Source organism: Chelmon rostratus, chromosome 2 (genome assembly GCF_017976325.1).
Source record: "Chelmon rostratus isolate fCheRos1 chromosome 2, fCheRos1.pri, whole genome shotgun sequence".
Taxonomy (NCBI): domain Eukaryota; kingdom Metazoa; phylum Chordata; class Actinopteri; order Chaetodontiformes; family Chaetodontidae; genus Chelmon; species Chelmon rostratus.
The window spans coordinates 8,399,077-8,424,097 of NC_055659.1; the positions used below are offsets into that span (position 1 = coordinate 8,399,077).

Sequence of the window (25,021 nt, forward strand, 5' to 3'; positions counted from 1 at the left end):
AATTGCATCAGCACACAGCAGTATATTGGACTTGTCCAGATACATAAAACAACATAACCGCTGAGGCTGGACTGTGTATTATATTTTCAAAGACAATATTTATCTCTCTGTTGTGATATTAGTATTTTACACACCAGTAAACACACAGAGCAGTCATCCCTTTTCCTTACAAATAGCAATCGCCAGAATTGTATATAAAAGTAGGTCATTTTTTTTTGTTGTTGTTGTGATGAATCATTCTTGAGGCTGAGCCAGCAAGGATCTATTGTTACAGATTTTTGTTTATTGTCAGCAGTTTTAGCAGACATCTGCTAAAAATAATTCACATTTCTTCCACCGCAGAGCTGCACAGCTCTCAAGAGTCCAGTCTCACCATATCCACAGCAAATGTATTGTGTCTTAGGTTGCATATGTGATGAAACTCAGCTGATAAAGGTCAAATGCCAAAAAGCTTTTCAAAAAGAGAGTGGCCATTCTCATGGCACGCTCACAGAGCCATTTATCTATGATATCTCAGTGGGCTGTCAGGGTCTCAACAGGGGACGCAGTAAGCTAGCTGATGACAGATAACCTCTTTAGAAAAGATGAAAAGTAATCTGACAAAAGCGTTTGCTTGGCTGGGATATTTTCACTCGTGTGGGAGTATCCCAGGAGCCTTTAGATTTTCTCCAGTGGTATTTTCCACACAGATGGATCTAAAGTTGTAGCTGTTTATTTATTCTAAATCACCAACCTCTTAAGTGTTCTTTTTTGGCTCATTCAGCAGCAGCCGGAGCTTCGGCCGACAAAGCAGCGGAATCAAACGCCTCTGGTCCATCTTTGTGCACTGTTTGACACTCTTTAGAGCTTCCGTCTTTCGTGTTCCCACCTCTGCATGCATCTAAGAGTTGTTAAGACTTCAGTAGGCCCCGGTCGAATGAAGCTTCCCACCACTGTTTCATGTCTCTTGCTATTACATTTGGGAAAAGTGTTTTCTGCCGCAGACAAAAAAGCTGTGGCCTTTATGCCGTCACTCTCACCAGGGACAGCAGTTATGAATGTGGATTAAAGCTGAGCTCTGACGGTTTTCCATCGCTGCACACCTACAGTATCTCTTCTCAAGGATGTGCAAAATGGCAGTTCAGTAGATTTTGCTTTTGCATAATGAAATAAAATTTCAAATACATAATGATACATTTTATCATATTTTATACTAAAGTGAGACTATGTCACTTTGGAAAGAAGAAGCAACACAACCCTCTTACTTGAATGAAAAGTTACATTTAGAGCCATAAAATGCATCCTCACTCAGTTCAATACGGCTTCAGCCTGATAGCACTTGCTGTGGTGTGACCACGTATCACAGCGTATGGTGGCTCATGTAAGCTAACTTTAGATATTGTTGTGTAACTGACATTCAGATTGCCGACTCATCTTCAGTGGTTTTATCACAAAACGTAAAACAAGCAACTGACTTCATAAATCTTGGGAACTGAAAAGAAAATTCTCCCATCACACCTGTTCTTGATAAATTCAGGATAATGTACATTTCCACACCACTCACTGTGTGATGCTCACTGCTCTGGGTTTGTCTTGTGCAACAGAAACACTGTTACCATTCACTTTTTATTTCCAGTCATTTCCATTTTGTTTTTCATGCACTGTTAAGTTAAAGTCAACATACCTCCACACTTCCTGAATCTGAATTTGAAACATGTACACTTAGTTTCAAGTTGTGCTGATATCAGACACACTCGCTAAAACGGCAGACCCAGTTGGAACTATTTAATAAACGAAAACAGTATTTCTGTTTAAGAAGAGGAACTAAAAGCAGCAAATTGGTGAATATGCCATGACACTGTTGTTGTACAAATGGAATTAGTGCTCTAGGAATGTACATTATGCTGAATTTACCATGGTAGCTATTAGAGTACTGCTAAACCCTCCTCAGTGGTTTTTTTTTTTTTTTACTTGCCCTTTATTTGTTCATGCTGGCTAATGTAGGAGACCCATTATGTGAATACTGGCATTTATGTGAGAACTTACGGTAATCATACTCTGTCCTTTATAGCCCCAAAACCCAAATGCATTGTTATTATTTTAATTAAACCTTGTGACACAAGTTCTTTCAAAGCATGCCAGTTGTATGCATTAAACACTGAAAACCCAGTTAGACAGCACATGGAGACAGCAGAAGCATATTTCTGATGATTAACGAATCATGCTAATGTCATGACAGTGATAGAGGTGCAGGAAAGGCGCGCACACACACACACACACACACACACACACACTTGAAGAGTGAAGTAGATCCATGGTAAATTCTGCATGACTTGCCTGTGTACAGGTCATTAAGAGTTAATGACCGGTGTAGGGGGCAGCAAGCTGCGCTGCCATTCACCAAGGTGTCCCTGCTGTGCATCCATGCGGAACGAGCACATGTTGGATTAATGATCATACTCGAGTAATTCTTAAGGTGTTTGTGTGTGCATTGGGGGGTGGGGGCGGGTGCAATACCACAGTCATTAAATATTACATATAATCACAGGCACTCCATTAACCCTAACGTTTCTGTGAGGGCACACAAAGCGACGAGCGAACAAGTAGCCCGTGGTACGCACATGTGCCGCCTCAGGCTACCCCGTCACATTAGTGCACAGCACAGTGCAGCCGTGGCAGAGGCCTCAGTGGAACTCATTATGCCCCCTGACTAGTGTGAGGACTGTTTAGACAAGCAGTTTGTGCCACATGACAGGCCTAATTTCTCATCTGCAACTCAAACGCTGACCACACTCTCCCAAAATGCACCAGTCTCTTCACTCTCAATGAAGAGGACACACCACTGCCTCCAGGAGAATGACAGAGACCCCTGACAGTATTACCCCACAGTGCCAAACTCTTGTCTTTCCCTTTGTTTTATCATACCATGGTATCGTATGTGCCATCGCCCGATGCCATCTTGTTACTTCTCGTGTGTCACAACGTCAAAGTGTTGCATTTGTTCAGGGGTCCTCTCAGAAAACACTCAGATTTTTCTGTGTCAAGATAAATAAGAGTTGAGATATTCTGCTGTCACGCAGACCCCAGCTGAGAAACACCTGATTGGTGAAGAAGTAAGCATACATAACTGCTTCAAGTGGTACATTTCTCTATGGAAAAATATTTGATTCCCAGAAGTCACCTCCAGCTCCATCAATCCTGCATTCAGTTCATGGTGGTTAATGCTGCTGTTGCTGATTACTGACCTCTCTGATTTATTAAGAAATGTACTGTATACCTGTGATGAAGACGCAGCAGACATCTGATGTAGCACAGCAGAAGCTCTCATACTCTGGGTGGTGCTTGAACAACAGTCTTTGTCTGCCTGTAAAAGATGACAAATGAAGAAAAATGGTTGAAAATAACCAGGATAACAACATTAATGGCACATTGCATTGTCGACTCTGCTCAGCTAGCTGCGGAAAACTCGCAGCACTCCTGTAAATTTCTCCAAAACGCACGTAATGATCTTGAACCTGTTTTCGGCGCACATAAAACTCAGTTTATGGAGATAGAGCTAATGGTGGCAAAATCTTACAGAATATTAACACCTTGGTATTTGGATAGATGACAAGCTCACATTTAAATACCATATAGACAATTTTATCAACAAATTGTTCAAAAGTGTTTTTTTTTTATATATATATATATATAGAAATAAAACAAGGAAAAAGACTGTTGAAGCTGTCTTTCTCTCCATTATGGATTATGGTGATGTGATTTAAAGGCATGCCTCCGCCTCCACTCTTAAGCCCTTGGATGCTGCTCTGAGGTTTATTACTGGTGATGTTTATAGCCTTCATCATTGCCCCTCATATGAAAAAGTTTGGTGGTTTTTCTCTGTCTGTGAGACGTCGTAGGCTAATATATTGCCACCTTACATCACATATATACTAGTTAGATCCTCTGGACCACATCAGACTCGGTCTTAATGACTGGCTTTCATTGCAACTACTACGCCCCAACTACCTTTACGAAACACCCTGAAAATGATTACATCGGTGCCCCTTAATGATTTTAAATCCATGATCACAAACCATCCAGCTCCTGTTTGTACCTGTCGTAATTTAAATAGTTTTTTGTATCTTGTATCTTTATGAACAGCATTTAAATACTTGTTCGAATTCATTCCTTTATTTTTAGATTTTAACATTTTTTTTATCTTTTAAGTAATTTTAAATTGTCACTCGACACATCATTGTAGATAAGGGCCCGCTCTCAAGTTTAAATAAAGGATTATATATTTAGAAGCAAATTTACAGAAGCTCAAAGCCACAGTAAGACATTTGTTAATCTATGATGAGTAAGCATGACACAAGACCCATAAAGCTGCTGAAAAACTCATGCAGTGTCAGTAGTGTAATGCTGGTAGTGTTGCTGCATTCTCTTCTCAACATCATCAGTGTGTCATTCAGCGTCCATTTTTCTTTTCAGTGACAGTCGCGTCCATGTGAGCACTTACAGGCCTGAGCACATGACCCCAGCCATGACAGTGGAAGGCAGACAGCTTCAAAGCCTTTGAAAGCTTTAGAAACTGAAGAAAAAAAGCTTGGCACGATAAAAATCTTGGAAAATATGACAGTAGCCATGGTGTTGATGTGCTTAATATGTTTATATAAACATAATGCCTCCCTGCTTCATAAGGTCACTGTAATCCTCCCATGATCACTAACTGCTTTGTGATGTGGGCGGCACTCTCGCAGAGGCGAGGCTGAGTAAAACGGTAAAGCTGTAATAATCCAGCAGGGCTGACTCATGGAGATGTGGATTAGGGCACTGCGTCCTCCAGCGTCGAAACAAAGAGCAAGAGAAAAAAAAATAGTCATCAGCAGAAATCCATCAGCAGCAATTGGCCACGTTTAGCTTTTGTTCTTAACTGAGATGCTCGTGTTTTGGAGGACTTAACAATAAACCAGGCGTAGTGAGAAAAACACAGGAGCTTACAGCTTTCGTCAGCGTTTGAAGGTATAGACGTTTGTGAAAGTTGATGTGAAAAGCAATTAGACATGAAGTTCCTGCGTTCTCCCTCTAAGGGAAACCTTTCCACGTTCGACCATGATTAAACGGACCGCTGCACTAGAAGTGTGGCTCGTCGAGTTTCCATTGGGGAGCTTGCAGAGAAATCTTTGGTGTGCTTTCTTTGTGACACATCATTACAGCTCGTCCTAAATCAGCACGCAGGGATACATTGTCTTTATCATTGCTATCACAATGATAAAGCAGAGAACACCTTGGGTAGACAGCACGAGCGGAGAGACGAGTGTGTTTGAGGTCAGGAAAGGGTCAGCTGTCAAGCTCCGGACCTCCTGAGGATATCCAGCTGTTCAAAGTCACGATCCAAAGCCCTTCACAAGCTCAAAGTCAATCATCTTAAAAGGGTATTCCAAAACTGGAACAATGGTCTTTTCATAAAACTGGGCTGTCTATGCAGTAAAAAGATGCAAATATTTTTGAAATTGGTGCTTCGTTAACAGAGAAAATGGGCTGTGGTATTACCTTTTGCTTAAAAGGTAGAAAACCTGTAACAACCAGAATGCACTGGTCTGGTTTCAAGCAATGGCATCCTGGTTGCAAAATTTCTTGTGCACCAAAACGTGTTCCTGAAAACATTTTAGGTGAAAAACAGGCAATGCAGTGACAGAATCTTGATTGATAATTGATCAGCACTGCCTGGTTTACCAGTTTGATCTGAGTTTCGTGTCGTGAGGCGTCCCTTCTCTTGATCCAAGAGAAGGAGCGAGGGCTTGCTGTCTCTCACACTACGACATCTGTACACTGTGTCCATGAAGGCATGTGGAAGTACAGTCTGTAGCCAGCAAATGAGCGGGGAGGTCTGGGTGCAGGCAACAGGGGGGGAGTTTGGTTCATTACATATACAGAGCTGTTTAAAAATCAGCAAAGTTCCCCTGTGATGGATGCTGCTCGGTTGCCAGCAGCACAAAGCTGGTTGCAAAAGGCAACCATATGTGCACTGCATGTGTATATACAACCCTCATGCCAGAGAAAACGTTGCCATTGGAAAATATTTGCACATGGCAGCCACTACAGAAGCCCTGTGAGGCAAGTGAGATAAAAAAAAATGTATTTGCTAAGTTCGATCTGAATTGTTTTCTCTGAAACAAGAAAAAAAACAAGGTGACAAAGGGTTCTGACAGGACAATCTTTATCTTAATGTTAATAAAGATTCTTTATCTTTTTCATCTGTGAAAAAGGAAAAAAAAAACGAAAAAAAAGCAGTTGTGCCAGGATCATTTTCATTTCCACTTTGTTTTTTCGCTCACGTTTGCCTTCAGACCAACTGGCAGAGAAGCTATCTATCACATGGTTAAAGTTGTGAAAGGGTCGGTTTTAACCTAAACCATGATCTTTTCCTAAACCTAACTTAGTAGCTTTATTGCCTAAACCGAGACAAACTGCTACTAAAAACTGAAAATTAACTTAGTCCAAAAATAAAAATAGTGAGTTGACTTTGAATTGTGGTTTCACATGAGACTGAGTGACAACCTCTGGGCCTGAAAGATGAAGCCAATGCTTCAGGGCCAAAAACTTCAATTCATTGAATGGCAACTTGAGGCTGGCTCCAAAAACAAATCTCCATAGACCCCCATATTAAAATGCCCAACTTTACAGCAGAAATAAACATGCTTACAGCCTGGGACAAAAACAGTTTTGGTCTCTATAGCCAGTTTTCCCCGTTCATGACGCCTCTACGGGGGTATGTTTTACTTCCAGGCTTGAATAAATGTGTCCAAAATGTGCATTGATTTCAGAATTTACACATTTTCAGATCATGTAACACTATCAGATAGTTATCTTAGCGAGGAAGTGGTTGAATACAAATGTGAGCTGTTGTCTATCTGTCTTTACTCCCTACATTTATACAACTTCTAACCTGGAACACAGCAGTACAACATCCTTTTTGATAGCAGGGTTTGCGCTTCCCACCCTGAGCATGATGTCAGGGGAAAAGGCCACCATGTGAATATGGTCTAGACCAGGGGTCGGCAACCTTTTCCCCTCAAAGAGCCATTTGGGCCCGTTTCCCACAGTAAAGGAAACACTGGGAGCCACAAAACCCTTTTGACATTTAAAATGAAATAACACTGCATATAACGTTTTTTCTGCCTTTATGCCATGTAGAAACAAACTCTAATGAGTTGCATTTGTGAAATCAATGAACGACTGCAGAGAAAATGAAATAACATTTCTGCATGCAACAAAAACATTTTGAACTCCGAAAAAAAGACGTTGGGTTGAAGGTTACTTTCAAGTAAAATACTCAACGTCTATTTGAGTCCTTATTGTATTTATGAAAGAAATTCTCCAGCAAACCTAAAATGCAGTCCTCTCTCTGTGTGCCCTCATCCTTTTACTGGCACGTGCAGTCAGCTGTCAACAATATATATGAATAATAAAGGACTATTTCACTGAATAATGAAAAAATATGAATATATGCAAAATAATAGGCGGTTAAAATATTTATCAAACTTGGTTAATGTGATTTCTGCTCCTGAACCTCACCACACAGCATCTGCACATCAGGGCTGTACGCCGTCACCTTCATCTTTACACAGCATCGTAAGCTGTCATCTGTGCGCCATGTTTGCTTTAAAAACAAACAATCTCAAATAAAATACATTTTAACAAAATTCTCATTAATTATATTTCAAAAGCTAGAAGGAGGACGAAAGAGCCGCAGGTTGCCAACTTCCACACCAAACATACTTTCCACTTCACAACATAACAGGCAGAGGCTCTTAAAGTTGGCACTCAACACACATCAAATGTGTACGAATCGTCTGATATGAACAGAGTTCCATTTTCTCATGAGGAAACATCTCCTGCACCCATAGTTGAGAGGCCCAAAAACAGGGCATATCATCAAATTTGAGAAGAAAATGTTTGAGATTCACAGTCACTGTTTTGGTTTTAATGTAGTGAAATGACAACACATAAGTTTGCTCACATTCATGCTCACTACAATGAATAATGACGTGATGTTGATTGTTCTCTCATTTAGGCATCGCAGGCAACCCAGTGCTCTTCAATGAGAATGGAGACGCCCCTGGACGCTACGAGATCTACCAGTACCAGATCAGAAACCGAACGGCCGAATACAAAATAATTGGCCACTGGACGGATCAGCTCCATCTCAACGTAAGCATCGCCTTTTCTGTTCCATGCCCCCACTTATCGTCACAAAAAGTGTTGTGTTTGCACTGAAAATCCGTCTCTGAAAAGTTGTTTTCTCCATCTCTGCGTGTTTGCTCTCTCACTCCTCCCAAACCATTTGATAGCGCTTAGTGCCATCTTCAAAGGTGTAAATATCCAGAGGGCGCTTTAAATGATTAACAGGGCAGACTGTGATGAAAAGAAAGCCATGAGAGCTTAAGGACAGAGATATTTAATATCATCTCTCCAGACGGCATCACTGACTTCCAAAAACAATACTTTGAGCAGGGGCTGTGATGAAGTATCGGTATTATAACAGTAAATTACATAAAGGAACCAAACAAATGATGTTATGACAAAACGAAGAGGAGGCCTAGGGCAGGCACCAGAGAGAACAATTGCACACAAGAAGCAACTTGAGAGGAGCTTTTCCTTCTGTGCCTCTTTCAACATGTGACGTGGAAGGAAAAAAGGAAAAAAAAAAAAAGCTAGTTTGTGGTGGGCACCTACTGTGGAACGTGCCAATTCTGACTCTAAAGCCGGCTGTATTTTAATTAGTCTTCTTTGAGTTCTTAATTAAATGCACATTTAGAGACAAATTTACCAGCTTTGAATGAACTGCCACAATTGAATAAAATTGATAACATTAAAGAGAGCAGACCCGTTTGAAATGATGAATTTAATTTATCTTTACAAGTGTGCTTGGTAAAGGGGAAAATCCACAAAGGATTGTAGCATAATGAAACAAAATTTAGCTTTTATTCCTCTGATCGTAGACAGCTGAGTATTGATTTCTGTAACACAAACAACTACTTAAGAAGCAGCAAAAAAACGAGTGTGTCAGTTCCTTGTAGAGAAAACAATGGGTTTCCCGTTTTCCTCTTGTGTTGCCCTTCAGATAATTTGACCTCCCACTGGTGAATTTTGCTGAATCTATGAAGAATGCTTTATTTGACCCCTCGTTTGCCCTTTTACACCCCCCACTCAAATAAATAAATAAAACCCAGTAGCATGGGAGCGTACAGAATGGTGTTTCAGGCTAGGTTTGAAACACCCAAACAGCAAGTAACCACCATGAAGACTGTCCTTGACCTCCAGGAGAGCTGGGGATCATTTTAGATCAATACAGCATCACTGCCTCTACATGCCACCACTTTGCAGGACGCGGGCAGCTTACTGCACTACAAATCTCCTCTCCTCTGTCTTTGTCTTACTCTCTCTGTGTCCATTCATGTCTGTGTGCGTCCCTCTGCCTCGCTCGCAGGTTCGTTCGATGCAGTGGCCCGGCGGTGTCCGTCAGATCCCTTCCTCAATCTGCAGTCTGCCCTGTCAGCCCGGCGAGCGCAAGAAGATCGTGAAGGGCATCCCTTGCTGTTGGCACTGTGAGCGGTGCGATGGCTATCAGTACCAGGCAGACACCTACACGTGTAAAATGTGTCGATTTGATTTGCGGCCCAACGAGAATCACACGGGCTGCGTTCCAATCCCCATTGTTAAACTGGAGTGGAGCTCTCCGTGGGCAGTCATCCCTGTGCTCATCGCAGTGTTTGGCATTATGGCTACCGTGTTTGTGGTGGTCACATTCATCCGCTACAACGACACTCCCATTGTGAAAGCGTCGGGCCGAGAGCTGAGCTACGTGCTGCTAACTGGCATCTTCCTCTGCTATGCCACAACATTCCTGATGATTTCCACCCCTGACGTAGGAATTTGTTCCCTCCGGAGGATCTTCTTGGGTCTGGGCATGAGCATCAGTTATGCTGCCCTGCTCACCAAAACCAATCGTATTTACCGCATCTTTGAGCAGGGCACCATGTCTGTCAGTGCACCCAGGTTTATTTCTCCAGCCTCCCAGCTAGTCATCACGTTCACCTTGGCCTCGGTGCAGCTGCTCGGGGTGTGCATCTGGTTTGCCGTGGATCCTTCCAAGGCCATTATTGACTATGAGGACCAGAGGACGTCTAACCCGACCATGGCTCGTGGTGTGCTCAAGTGTGACATCTCTGACCTGTCTCTGATCTGCCTGTTGGGCTACAGCATGCTGCTCATGGTCACCTGTACAGTGTATGCCATTAAAACCAGAGGAGTGCCGGAGACCTTCAATGAGGCCAAACCCATCGGTTTCACCATGTACACCACCTGCATTATTTGGCTGGCATTCATCCCAATCTTCTTTGGCACTTCACAGTCCACAGAAAAGGTAAGGTCCCTGCTGTAGTACTTTTTTTGTGTTAAATTCATGGTGGTACTTCAGGGGTTTTACAACTCTTCACAGCTACACAACAATATAATTCCAAATCAAATTAGCTTCCCTTCTTCATTTCTTTCTTTGCTTATTTCTTCTTGGTTTCTTCACAAGAATGTCACCATGTTGTAATAATGAACATATTTGCAGGAGTGTGCAGGTGCTTAGAAAACGAAACTATGCTGTAGCAGCAGTGGAAAGTAATTAATCATATCTACTATGTATGGTATGGTATGGTATGGTAATTGAGTATTCTGAGATACTTATATTCATGCTTCTACTTCACTACATTTCAGAGAGTGAAGTACTTTTGACTCCACTACATTTATCTGACATCTATAGTTACTTTGCAGAAATAAAGTTGACATATAAAAAAATGATCAAGAAGTAAAATCTGGTGCATTGTTACGGATAAACAGTCCAATATTTTGGCAGGAGAGTAATTGGATTTGCTTTTCTATCCTGTTAACCTTCTCTTGACCCCTCAGATTTGTCTCGTGACCCCTTGTGGGGGTCCTGAGCCACAGGTCGGGGACCACCAGATTAAACTACCCAACAGTAAACGGTATATTAGGCAGCTATAATTAGCTCCACATACGTCAGCTACATTCATTTCTGTTTAAATGTTAATGCATAGAAAGTACATTTTGCTGTACTTGAATACTAGACTTTTACCTGTAATGGAGTGTTTTTGTGTTACCACTATGTGAAAGTCTGACGTACTTCTTCCACTGCTGCACACTAGTCAGCTTTTTTTGAAACTGCAGTTCAGCAGTCTTTAAAATTTTACCTCAGTCCCACGCGGAACGCCAGTGTTCATTTCCTTATTAAAATATTCCACTCTGCATTTGCTTTAAGACAAGACCACTTTTACAAATGACGTTAATAGAACTCTGCAGCTAAAACAACAACTAAAAAGAGGAAGTCATGTGGAAGCCTCATATTTCAAATATACTAACAACCTACGAAGTGTGGACACAGTTTTATGAGCGCGTTCTCTAATAACTCTGCAGGCAGCACGCAAGCCTGTGACTCACGCATATGTGACGGCTGTGTGCCACAGTGCATCAGAGACCCATGAGCTGTTCACCCAAACACAAGCTCACACTCGTATTCCCATGTCAAATCAATGTGCCTGACCTCATGAACTGTGGACCTGGATCACATCCAGTGGGAACACTGGGAGCTTACAGGGCAAGAGGGATCTAAAGGGGACATGACAATGGAGGCCGGGCTTTAAACTCATAATCAGCGGAGACACTGTGGGTACAAAGCCAAAGGGGTGCAACAATGGCACAGTAGAAATGTGTAGATCCAGTTGAAAGAGGTCTTTTGGCAGTGTAACAAAAGCTCAGTGGCTACAAGAGAGGGCAGTGGTGAGGGAAAAGCCTCATACTGGCATGGACACTATCAGCAGTGCCAGCATGGGTCTGACAGATGCAACAAATTAATCCTTACCTCCCTCCCTTTGGGATTAAACAAAACAATGCATCAAAATACCGGCCTGGAAAACTGGCTGTGATAGCTACCTTTGTGGAAAAACGTTCTTGAGAGACTAAGTGTGTGCACTGAGTCTCGCTCAGCATCCTAAAATAATTTGTATAGTCTACAGCATTGCAGAAAATCAGCATATGACTGTAGCCAATTGAACTACATTAATAATTCAGCATGTGACCAGCAGTACAATAACTTTCATATGCTGCATGTTGCGTTAATGCCACAAAGTCTAAAGTAGTGTGAATCTGCATATTGGCCTCCTTTTACCCCATAAATCCACTGACGTTAATACTAAAACTGAGCAACAGCATCTACATGTTGGAGACAATGAGGGACCTGCTGAGCCAAATCGATGATGCTTGTTATACGTTGCATTTCCAGACATACATTCAGGAAAATGCACTGAAATGTCAACTGTCATCACTATACGTTCTTGATCATCACACACAGTAAAGAAAAAGCAGTGCACATTATTTTTTAATGTGAGTGTTGCACATCTTAAGTCGTATGTCAACAGCAGCCATGGATATCAGTGAGTTCTTTGTTTAATCATTCCATCTCCTCTCTCTGAAGATGAAAGAGAATTATACAATCACAGAGAGATTGAAAAGCTTTTTTGGAGGATGAGGTAATCCATTAGCTAGCATGGCTTTGAATAGTAAAATAGAAGTGAAAAAAGAAATCTTTGAAGGCCAAGTCCTACTTTTAGTTTCTTCTTCTTCTTCTTCCATACCTCAGATGAATTTAATTTACAAACCCAGAAAAACTTCTCTCGCCCACAAGACACTCAGTTTCTTGCTATAAATATATATTAGTCATTCATTAATTATTATTTCCTGTAGAAAACTGTACACACAATGGCTGGGAGATAGTTCCACTTTTATCATTTGGAAAACTTCTACCATTGCCCTGAGCGTTGTTAAGGTAAGACATGAAATGGAGCACAAAATGGGAATCTTGCTTCAGGGAAATGTCCTACATTTTTTTCTTTCCTCATTTGAGAGAGAATAATCATATTTAATATATAACCATAATGGCCTTTGAGTGTCGAGTCAGAAAAACTTAATTTAACTCACTCTCTAATGTGGTTTAGTCTAGTCAGACCATGCAGCACGAAGTTGCTTTGTTGCTGTAGACTGCTTTTAAAGAGACTGTGTGATTGATTCACACATATTCATCGCTTTATATTGCCAATGTGTAAACAGATTCTAACGTAACTTAAACAGTGACACCTTCCCTGACTTTCTCAGTTGACTGATTTCTTTGTTAAGACGGTTTTGCCAGGAGAATCCAGAGGATGTGACCTCCCTGTGAGCTCCCCTACAGCATCAGCTGTGAGCAACAGTAGCTAACGTTTGCTTAGAAAGGGAGTCCAGCAACATCAACAAACAATCGGCATAGTGTCAGTCAAACTGTAATAACAGTGTCGCTTTATTACCACGCCTATCAACAAAGATGCCTGTCAGTCACATTCAGTCTTGTCTATTTCATGTCACCTACGGAGTACAGGAGTATTAATGATCCGTGATTTCAGCAAGTCCCTAAAACCAACTTATGTTTAGCTGCCAGTGACAAACTTAGCAAAGACGGAAGTAGTGTGAAATTATTACGAAGGCACAAAGTCTGTAAAGCAGGAGGTCAGAGTGGATGAGTGGGCAAACAAAACTGGGACTCTTGGTTCATTGTTCTCGTTCCCACCGACCGCAATTATTCCCTGACCCCTAACCAAGCAGTTATTATTATCCCCTAACCTCATTTTAATCCAAACCATGATCTCTCCCTAATCCCAACCAAGTCATGCTAACCACACCTTAACTATAGCATTGTTGGACCATAAAACAGATTTTTCAACAGTCATTTCTAGTTTTGGCAGGACAGATTATGTCACTCTTGCCGTAGGGGCGTCAGATTCTCTGGTATCGTCCTGAAGGGCTTTTCCTGCCTTAAAATCAGTAAAAAAAAACCCAGTAACCTAGCTGTGCTAGGCTTCATGTAAAGAATAAACAAACAAACAAAAAAATCCTGTGACTGATTCTCTGAGCTGTTACATAAACACTGTTCTTATTTAAGGAATTAACATGTCAAAGCAAACACACCTCATAATCATCGTACTGTAAATGACAGGCCCCACAAAGCTTCACAGCCCACGTTGACATGTCTTTCAGAGCAATTAAATGCTCCACTTCCTCCGGGTCTTGATTTACCTTATCTATCCGCCTATGTGCTCATCACCAGTTTACAGCGAGCCCCTGCCTCAGCATTACAAGCACAGTCATTTATTTGTCATCTGGTGCCAGGATGAATGTAACAAATGCCATGGGAGGCTTTCTCTATCATTCAAACAGGGACATCTGGTCTATCTATGGAGCGTGATCGCTGAGCTTTATGCTGGCTTCAGGAATAGAAGTGACACCTGCTTACCTGGAGAAACAGTCTAAATCAGCGGCTGCCTCAAAGACAGAGGCAGGAGGAGGAGCGTCAGACAATAGCATGCATGGGAACGAGGCCTTCGCACAATAGGCTCAGTTCAAATTCAATCAACCCACACAAAAGAGGTCCTGCTTTTACAGTGCATGAATGGACTGATGAATTGAGTGGTGTTGTTTATTTCTCTATAAAGTCTCCATCACACTACTGGCACTGCCAACTCGACGACAAAAAAAAACTGCTGTTAGCGCGCTAGTCAGACAAAGAGTGGGAGTTGCAGTGAGTTCAACGAGACCAGATGTCAGACATGAGTGTGCTCATGACTGTGTCGGCTCAGTGTTGCTCCCCGCTACCTGTTACCAACCCGGCCCTTTGCTTTTCTCTCTTTGTTGCTTTTCAGTGCAAAGATAAACAGCATTATTCACAATAATGTCCCGTAGGCCCAATAATACATAATGAAGACTGATGCTTGAGAGCAGAGGAGCTGAGCAACATCTTGGACTTCGGAGAGCAGTCGTTGTGTTCATTAGGCCTCCAGCACAGCAGTCATCTGGGTCTTGGCTGTTGACCTCTGGGTGTTCCAATAATGGGTGAACAGGCTGTGAAGCTAATCAAGGCCAAAGAATTGTGATCTTTATAAATGACTTTCTCCCATGAAGCTATATTATTGTGTCCCCTAAGGCTTCTATTTGTTTATTAGCTTAATTAGAGTGCAATTATAGAGAATTGTCATGCAGCAAGCCCTTCTGCTGAACGATTCCATAGCATGCTGAGAATAACGCAGTAGCTTATTGTAGAGTGGGAAATGTGCCGTTTAAATGAATTTGATGGTTTGCATCCCGAAGCCGAGTCCCAGGTTGAAAATAGAATCTGTTTCCATTTATTAAGCACACATTGATCTTATATTAACCGCTATCACAGATGTTCTCCCCTAGTTGTGTTGCAATTTCTGTAGCCAGTGATGCTGGATTTATTTTGAGTCCTCATCATATATGTACCGATAGATTGTTTTCAGCACAGCTAGTTCAGTCATTAATGCCACCATACGCTGCTGCTTCTGTGTCATGTTTTGCCTCAGGGAAGATCTGCTAATGGCACTGTGATGATAGGTGTGAGATATACAGCGACTCGCTTTTATGAGCTCCGGTGTGTGCATGCTCAGGTGCACCGCAATCAGGAAGAAACAAATTAAGGGACTGAACAGTGGGGTTGCTGTGACACTGAAAACAGGACTCCGTTTGTGAGCTACTGTACATGAAGCAGTACAGAAGAAGTTGAAGGTCTTTGTTTTGTTTTTTTAATCAAGCGGCTGTCAGACAGAAAGAGACGGGAACATATTGCCTTTCAAGTACGGACCTGGCAGCAATTCAATATTATCACGACTCGTGGTGGAATCATAATGTGACAATGAGGTCAAATTGTGTTTTAAGCTAGACTGTTAAATCAGCCTAACCAATATATCAGCCAAGATTAGCTTTTTAGCTTATTGCAGATACACTGCATCAGCGTATACACCTCAGCCGATAAATAACGACAAATTACAGTACAGAAATGCCAAAGGTACGTGTGAGAAGCAGTTGCACAGTTTGTCCACTGGAGTCAGATCAGCCTCAGTATTTATCAGTGGGCACACAGGAGTTCACAAAAGTATTTTAGAATTTATATATAAAATACTCCTCAAAAGTATTTTTCAGTGCACACATTGTTATCTTTGTATATAAAATGTAGACAAAGTAAGATTCAAATAAGTTTAAGATATACATTGTGTATATTTGTGGATTTGTATTGTAATACAAATACGTGTATTTAAGTATTTTCATCTAAAGCATATTTGGATGTTGTTACTTTTCTATGCAGACTGCATTTACAAACTGCTTGTCATATGTGAACTTCATTGCATTTGCGTGTTGGTTTTTGGAGACTCCCCCGGCGTGGCTCCAGTCACTTATGCATTTTTTTTTCCAACAGTAAATTATCTGTAGCCAATCAGATGGCTCCTTCCATTACAGCCAATCACGTAAGCGTAGATTTTGGGGTGTGGTTTAATGTGATCTCACAGCGTAACATCTGCGCAGTCTTCAATTATGAATTAGAGCACAAAGACAGAGCGAACGTCAAACAGCTGCCTGGCGTCTGCTCGCTCCTGTCTTGCATGATTAAATATGTTGGAGTCATGAAAGCACGAGCAAGCTAGCTAATGGATGATCTTAGGTTGTCTATCAGCATTACATACCCTTTAACGCTAGTGTTAAGTCACTAACTTAGCATTTGTAACACAAACATATTTAATCATGCACAACAGGAGAGTTATCACTTACCTGTGCGAGCTGCTACGCCCGCCAGCTGCTTGACGTTTTATGTAAAGCTACGTGATGACATTACATCACAGCCCCTGTATTTGTTTATTTATGTAGGATAACTGCTCCTGTGTGCACAACATGAGACTGATCTGACTCCATAGGAACTGCTCTTTTTCGCCCCTAACATGTCACGCTCAGTCCGTCTATTAAATAACAAATTAAAAGCATCCTCGTCGAATGTTTATACTATTTGCATAAGAAAAAAAATCCTGTATTAGTCAGACTCCGATTGTGTTATTAAAATAATTCTGTCACTAATATTTTAAAGCACATCGTGATTAAAAGCTAGCAGCAGGTCTTTATTTACATGTGCGAAGGTTTTTATCTGATCTAATGTGGAACAGTGGAACTTCAGTTTGATTATTGAATGCGATTCATTCATTTTAGGGGTTTTAGCTCCGCCAGTGTGAGAATTCACCGCCTGTCTCTGTCACTGTGAGTTGAATATCTTTGAGTTTAGAGACAAAATAGCTTTTGAAGATGTCACCTTTGTCTCTGGAAGTATTTTTCACAGCTCTCTATTTTTTCATAAACTAACTACCAGGTTAATTGATGACGGAATAGTCATTAGCAGTGGCCTGTACATACTTATAGTTAGAATATGCTTGAATGTGAGTTAATTTGATCATATTGTGATGTATTTTTCTTAAATAGCTCCATCCCCGAGCCCTGTTTTAAATGATAGTTAATTAACTGACTGCATGGATGACTTTGAAGATGGTTATTCTTGGTTGAAAGGCAGAACCTTTATTCTTTCTCTTAATGTAGCAGCTCGGGTTCAACAGTCTGTCCCCGAGGCAGCAGTGAAGCGAGCCCAGAGCGGCTCAGTGGTTAACACTCCCTGCAGCGGGGAGGGGACCACTGCAGCTGTCCCTCTCTCATATAGCCTCCATTCTTCCATTGTTCTCTCCAGCCGGCAGTCCCACATGGTACCAGGCCTGGCTGAGCTGAGATGCAGCCAGTCTGGGGGGGAAAGCACCGAGGAGAGTCAAAAGTAATGAAAACAAACAAAGTATTCAAGCAGTGTCACATCTGGGGAGCTAAATGTTACTCCGCTTTGATGAAGAACCAGCAGGGATCTATTGAGAGTCCCTCAGTAGCTGATGGAAACTCACCCAGTCAGAAGGAAGAGAGACTGCTCTAAAGGTAGAATCATATCAAATATTTATAGTTAAAGGTACAAAGGCAATGAATGAGAGCCTGTTTTAGTTGAGTCTTCTATCACGGCCCCAGAAAATGTTGATCCTGATCTGCTTGTGCAAGGTTATATCATATAGTGTAATACTTCAGTCAACAGCGGCTTCATTACAGTTGCAAATCAGTTCTCATGGTGGCCTAAGCAATAATATACTTTTTTCAATCCTGCACCCACCAGTTTCCACTGAGATTAAGATCACTCTCACCCACAGAAATCTTTTATATTGAAGATCTATCTCATCCTACAGCGAAAATAAGACACATATAGCCCTTATGGATTTTTTTTTTTTGTAATCTAAAGAAATATTTCTGTGACTCTGCCGTTTAGTAAACTGCCGTTTGAAGACAGGAACTGAAAGTTAGCCTCATTAAATGCCTTTAAAAGTGAAAAACAAACCTTAAGTGGGAAAAGAATGCAGTGATCGTGTATGTTACCTCTAGCAGCAGATAACGAGAACGTGCTGCTTACTGATGAAATTTGGATTATCTGTGGCAATTTTGTTAAGTGTTTTTTACATACGAGGAAGTCGGCAAGCAACAGAGTGTTTCCATGCTTGGATGATTACTGTGCTGCTTACTGGAAGACAGTGCACTTATCTGCATGGCAAAGGCCAATAATAACAGCCTTTCATATTCTCTTCAGCCAGCTCTTGTCCGTGTTAAAGTAAATATACTGTATCCTGCAACACTGTGTCGTAGCCCTCATAAATGAGAACATGTAACAGGAAGTGGAGCTCTCAGACATTATTGTCATGTACCAGTTATCAGTCTCTCATTAGATGATGAGCACACCTACATGTAAATGTAGCGTTTTGGTCCTGTGGAGCAGTATCTCTCATATCCCAGGCAGTGGGCTGGTTTCGGGCCACAGGACACTTGCTATCAGACATTATTTAGCAGGTATCACCTTGAACTTAGCTAGGTGTGTCTTTGCTGCATCTTTCCTCATTACTCCCTGTCAAACCTACAACAACGGGATACTGATTCTGAACTAAAGTAGGTCAGGAAACCTCCCTCCATTCTGACTGCTAACCTTGTGGTCAAGGTAAATACCTTAAATTACATTATTTTGTGGTTTTACGTATTTGTAGCAGCTCATCGAGTGCAACCACACACAAACAAATATATCCTTTTAAATTAGGTCGGTAGTTCATGTTTTATTTTATTCAGATGTAGCTGCCAGTGGTTTGTTGACGCTTATGTACTTCTTTTCATCAAGAAACCCCCGATATCTCCGCTTGAGAATGTCACAGTGTTTGGATGCATTCAAGTCTGCAGTATCTTTACTTCTGCGAGACAACTTACAAGATAATTCCTCTCAGCCGGAAAGTCAAGCAGTCACAACACGGTACGACGTACAGAAATTACACAAGCCTCCCTTCTTCGATGCCTCCCTGAAGATGACTCATTAATTTGCTGCAGCTTTGGAAACAATTAAAATGGAATGAGTGAGAATGATACTCAGAGTTGCCCTCCCCCATGATACAGAGGATCTGACCATGTGTAACATTTTCACAAGCTTGTTTCTTTTTTTTTTTTACGGGCCTGCTTGTTGCGAGTCAGGATGCAATCGAGTGGCGTTATCAAATCTGTGTTCAGGTTGACGTGATGGCCATATTAAAACTAGCATGGCAGAAAATTAAACAAACAAGGTGGCCTTGGCTGGTTTGGCAGGCGCGCCGTAAAAGCAGATGAGATGCTAATTTAAAACAAGTTTTATAACATCACTTGCATTAAATAGTTTTGAAGCCTCTATTGGACACAGAGGAAACCGCTTCAACAACAGCTTGGCCAACAAACGGGTCATTGGATGCTCTAATTAGAATGATACACAGCAGATGTCACTTGTACTGTACAGGCCACTACCCATATAGAAAAATCTGCACATCCCAGTGCCAAAAAAGGGCTAAACTGTTTGTGTTGTGCATGTTCTGTGTTTGCCTCCCGCAGATGTACATCCAAACAACCACTCTGACGATCTCCGTGAGCCTGAGCGCCTCGGTGTCCCTCGGGTTGCTCTATATGCCTAAGGTCTACGTGGTTCTCTTCCACCCCGAGCAGAATGTGCCCAAGCGCACACGCAGCCTCAAGGCCGTGGTTACTGCCGCCACCATGTCCAACAAGTTCAACCCCAAGGCTGGACTCAGACCCAACGGAGAAGCCAAGACCGAGCTGTGCGAAAGCCTCGAAACGCAATGTAAGTACACGGATGCTAATGAGCGAGCCGTTGACTAAAAACCCACATTTGTTTTTTTTTTGTTTGTTTTTTCTCGGGCATGTTTTGGCCTTCAGTGTCTGTAAATCAAACACACTGACGCAGAGATGGGAAACAGAGTAAAAAGTAATTGCTTATTAACAGATGTGTAGCATGTTATTTAACACTTCATTGAAGCCAGCAAATGTGTCGCTGTTTGACTGGACTGATTGGGTGGAGGGGGTGTGTTGTTTGCCAGTCAGAAGAAACCATTACAGAATTCTCAATAGTGTGTGTGTGTGGGGGGGGGTGAAGTCATGAAAGAATAGATTACAGTTGTCAACACAGGACATATTCTGCACTTCAAAATTGCAACTTCAATAAACGCTTAAAATGCGGCAAGCGGGAATCATTGATTTTTTTTTTCTCCATTATTTTCTTTTGATGTTCACAAATGTGATTTTCATCAATATTTCATTCAATTTAGTGAAATTTCACATTCTGAGATGTTCCACATGCAAGAATCTACCTTCCCTCTTTCCTGTCCCCAGCACTGTGTCAGCTACTGCTGTAACAGACAGCTTTTAGGTCAGTTTGCAGTTGCGCTCCCATCTGGTGTACAGGTTTAAACAAACCGTCTAAACCGGCGTTTGTCATTATGAGACAAATTAAAATTAAAAAGTAGCTTACATCAGCAACCTGTGCCATCGCCGCTAAATCCAACTTGTGTTGCAGTAGTAATAATTAATATGACACAACATGATCAACATAATATTAACAGGTCAATGTAAGAGACTTAACTGTGTTTTGCTCTCATTTGCGCTAGTTTCTTGCCTATGAGGGCGGGGCTTAGCTCCTTCAGCCAGAGGAGGGACACAAAGTGACAAATGATAATGTTACTCGAGTTGATGACATCTCCTTACGTTACAGTAAATATGGTAAATAATTTATCCGTCTCAAACCAAAGATGGCAAAGGGCGCTCAGTTGTCCTGACTGGGGGGCCCCTACACTGTCACTCATGCAGCTGACTCACAAGCGAAACCTAGTGGTAAAATCGGTATTATCGCGTCGGTTCAGTATTTGGGTTCATATCTAACCTTGTTTGAAAATATTTACCAACCCTCATAACAAATAGGTGATTAATTGGCTAGTCGATCAAGAGAAAACTAACAATTTTGGTAGCTGAATACTTTCTAGTCACAGGTCTCAAACAGGAACAGTTTTTTTCTGTTTGGAAAGACACAGTTTGGTGTGAGGTGCACTGCAGTAAATAAGATTGCTGCTGGTCATTGCTAAAGGTTTGTGTTGATAAGACAATCATTTTGTTTATAAAATGTAAGAAAACTGAAAAAGTGTCCATTGAATTTTACCAGATCCTAAGGAGACCAGTTCAAGTAGCTTGTTTCTGTTTGATCAACAGTCAAAACCCCAAATTCATTCAGTTCACTCCCACATACCATGATAAAGAAAAGCAACCGATCCTAAGCAGCTGCCAGCGTTTGGCATTTTTGACTGAAAAATGACTAAAACAGTGAATCGGTTATCACAACGAATCTCCTTTTAATTTAACTGACTAATTGTCTCAGCTGTAGAACATTTCTGTGCTGGAAAATTCAATTCTACCTCTAAAATTTAAAGATGTAGAAAAATAAATGTGGAAGAAGAAGAAATTAATTTGTGGTCCGGATAAGAATTTCTAATGGGTTTTAATAGTTTAAAAAATGACTTAATCTCAATACCAATGAAAGCACTCATAAATGACTTACACTACTTTAACTCATTTATGAGGTCCAGCCTCTTAAATGTACCAGTTTGGACCTTTTTAATGTTTTATATTAATGTAAATTTAATATCTTTGAGTTTTGGGCAAAACACTCAATTTTAAGACCTCATCCTGGGCTCTGGAAAACGTGATGCGCATTTTTCACTGTTTATTGATTAAGATTGTTATAGATTAAACAATTATTTGAAAAAACAAACAATGGAGACGTCAGTAATGAAAAACAACGGTTGCAGCCAGAGTTTAAACACACTGTAAATAATCTGACTCTCCTCTCTGAAGCATCTGAATCTCCCAGCATGTCTCCTCCTAATCTCAATACCAATAAACGTGTTTGGCTCTGCCGTATCAGTAACGCAGCCTGGATTTACACAAGTGAAGTAAATAATGACTTCAGCCATTGAGTCAGCAGAAATCCCTCGCGTGACGTCCGGAGCGCTCTTCCTTGGCTCGCCTCGGGCAGGAAAAGGTTTTAATCGGTCACGTCTGTCACCGCAGAGGCGTTCCCTCCATCTGGCCTGCACGAACGAGGAACTGTCAAACGTCTTTAAAGCCGTGTTTACTCTTCACGCTTTATAGCGACCGTACTGAGTAACGTTCCCCTTCACGAGGGAATAAAAAAGCTGACATTGTATTTACTGCTAATACAGAAAACTGAAATCGATAAAAGCTGTGTGACGATGCACGGGACTAACAATCGCACACTGCGGTGAGGCCCTTCAAAACTGCTACATGTAAACACAGAGCAAAATTAATTCCTATCTTGCTTCAAGTTTCCTCGGAGGGTTAATAGGGCTTTTTGTTACAACAAGTGGCGAGAAGGCAAAGACGCAGAATTGATAGCCGGCAGCAATTTATCCTGATGGGGTTACCGTTTACAGGGGCCGCACAGTGCATGGCTATTTGAATAAGCACCATTTGTCACTGTCATCGCCACTGTGGATATACGGCTTGATGAAATTGAAAAATTCCTGTCTGGGCCAGCTCCCACAACTGCCGAGATCTGGTGGTGATATGTCAGGATTTATCTGCTCCACCTCAGCGAATCAGCTAACAGTCTGGGGAGACAACTGCAAAGTTGAGGCCTGATAGCTGAAGGAAAAAGGAGGTGGTGGGGTGGGCAGTGGGCTTTGCTGAACCCCCATCTGTTGTAAGTAATGCAGGCATGTATTGGGGGCAAAAAATACAGCCAGGGAGGTGAGGAATTTTGGGGCTAAACAGCAACTGAACACTGACTTTCTGACGCTTGCTACACCAGTAAAACATGGCCGAACAAACGTCCTCGTCTTCCTCGTCTCACGTGTTAAAATAGTTCACTTTGACTCCATTTGACTCTCAGTCTCCCCTCTCATTCTTCTCTTTCAGCTTTCTCAACAAAGCAAACCTACATCAGCTACAGCAACCATGCAATCTAAAGGACAGAGGTTCTTATCATAATTCGGGATTTCCACCCTGATGGAGAAAAACACGCGGCAGAATTTCACACAGCTGGCAAAAAAAAATAAAATAGAATAAAAACGGATGTGTCAATGTTCAGGTGGAGATCACAGAAGCGTTGCCCAAAGACGTGACGTGGTGAGGAGAAACCACAGGGACGGACACGACGGGACCAGAACAGATAACAGTACAATTGTAAGGTTCCATCTTCTGTCTGCCTCACACACACACACACACACACACACAAAAGAAAAATGAAAAATACTTGCATGGCAGAGGCCTGGAGATTGAAGGATGGCGCTTTCCTTTTGAGTGTTTACATTTCAGCTATGCCCTCTTTCAAAGACTTCTCTGTCATCTTGAGCAGCGCTGACTCAAGCCGAACTAAAATCAAGAGTATGTTCAGGTGTTCTCAATGTTGTCTGCCAGTTTCGCAAACTCTAATTAATCTTAAAACCTTCGAGGCATCACAAGGGATTAATCAACACCAAAAAGGCATGAACACACGGCCCATGGATTTCCCAGAGGGGCTTGTGTTTGTTTTTATTTCTAAATGTGTTGCGGTCTCATGAGTCAAAGGACCAGTGATCATCTCAACAACGCTACAAATCTGTACCAGACTCCACTCCGACTTTTTTTTTTTCCCCCCTCTTCCAGGTTTCCACTCAGTTACAAAGAATGACTACACGTATGAGATGGTCTCTGCCGATTTTGAGCATGCCAGTTTCAACATCCTGTGTTGTGTTGTTAAAAAAAAAAAACAGAAAAAGAAAAAATACTATCTTTGGAATGCGTTTAAACTCTGTTGCAGCGTTGTTAACAATTGTTTGGGCCTGAGCCTATTGTGCGTTAAAAACTGTTCTCAAATGGTGAAGGTCTAGTGAGTGATTATTTATCTGTGCTTAAGTGAGGCCATGATTTGTATTACCAGCTAGCCTAAGGCTGCCACTGCCCTCCGCATACCTGTATGTGCTTTGACACAGTGGCTCGTGGTTAAAATAAACAGTATTTTAGCCAGGAGATCTCACTGTGAGCTGTCATCCAGGATGACCCCCACCCCCCCCATCACTGCCACCAGCTATTCTCTTGGTCACACATAGCGTAAGGGTAAAGCTTAACTGTACAGATCCATTAGGAGGGGAATTAAGATGAAGTATGCCCTTGAGAGGATTGTGCAATATGCCCTAAAGGTGATATCCATAATGGACCAGCTCCTGAGAAAATTCATTACTATACATGTCCTCCTCAGGCACTCTCATGATAAGGAGGAAGTGTGAGGAAGTTGTAAGGCTTTTCAACAAATGAAAATCTAATTGCAAAAGTATGCAATATCTCTATCAATCACCCAGAGCTCGCTGAACAGATTAATAGTTGGCTTCGTGCAGTATAAAAGCCCTCTAATGTCTTGGGGAAAAACATTGTGGGGTCATTTGTGTTGTGAATTCAATGCTGCTTTTCATGCCTCCCTCTGTATTACTTTCAACACCATTTGTGTTGCAGAATAAAATGTGAGTGCTGACCAAATTAAATGGCAAGTTAATGTACGTTATTAAATAGATTGATGATGTCCGCTTTATGTCCTGACATATCCTAAAATTGGGGAAAATGTACAAAAAGATACAGTGCCTGGCTATCTGACTATGTATTTGTAAAACCTCATGAAAACTAATGAAGTGTGTGAAGCATGTTTCGT

General features: G+C 41.6%; 1 protein-coding gene across 1 annotated transcript in view; it reads left to right on the forward strand.

The window, feature by feature from the left end:
- Positions 1-23,306, forward strand: part of LOC121612311 (metabotropic glutamate receptor 4-like) — a gene marked incomplete at its 5' end in the record, with an annotated part of 123,906 nt that extends 100,600 nt beyond the window's left edge. The window contains 4 exons of the mRNA XM_041945117.1: positions 8,039-8,175; positions 9,455-10,390; positions 19,867-20,113; positions 23,257-23,306. Of these exons, the coding sequence (XP_041801051.1) occupies positions 8,039-8,175; positions 9,455-10,390; positions 19,867-20,113; positions 23,257-23,306 (1,370 nt within the window). The remainder of the gene's footprint in view (positions 1-8,038; positions 8,176-9,454; positions 10,391-19,866; positions 20,114-23,256) is intronic.
- Positions 23,307-25,021: the final 1,715 nt, after the last annotated feature.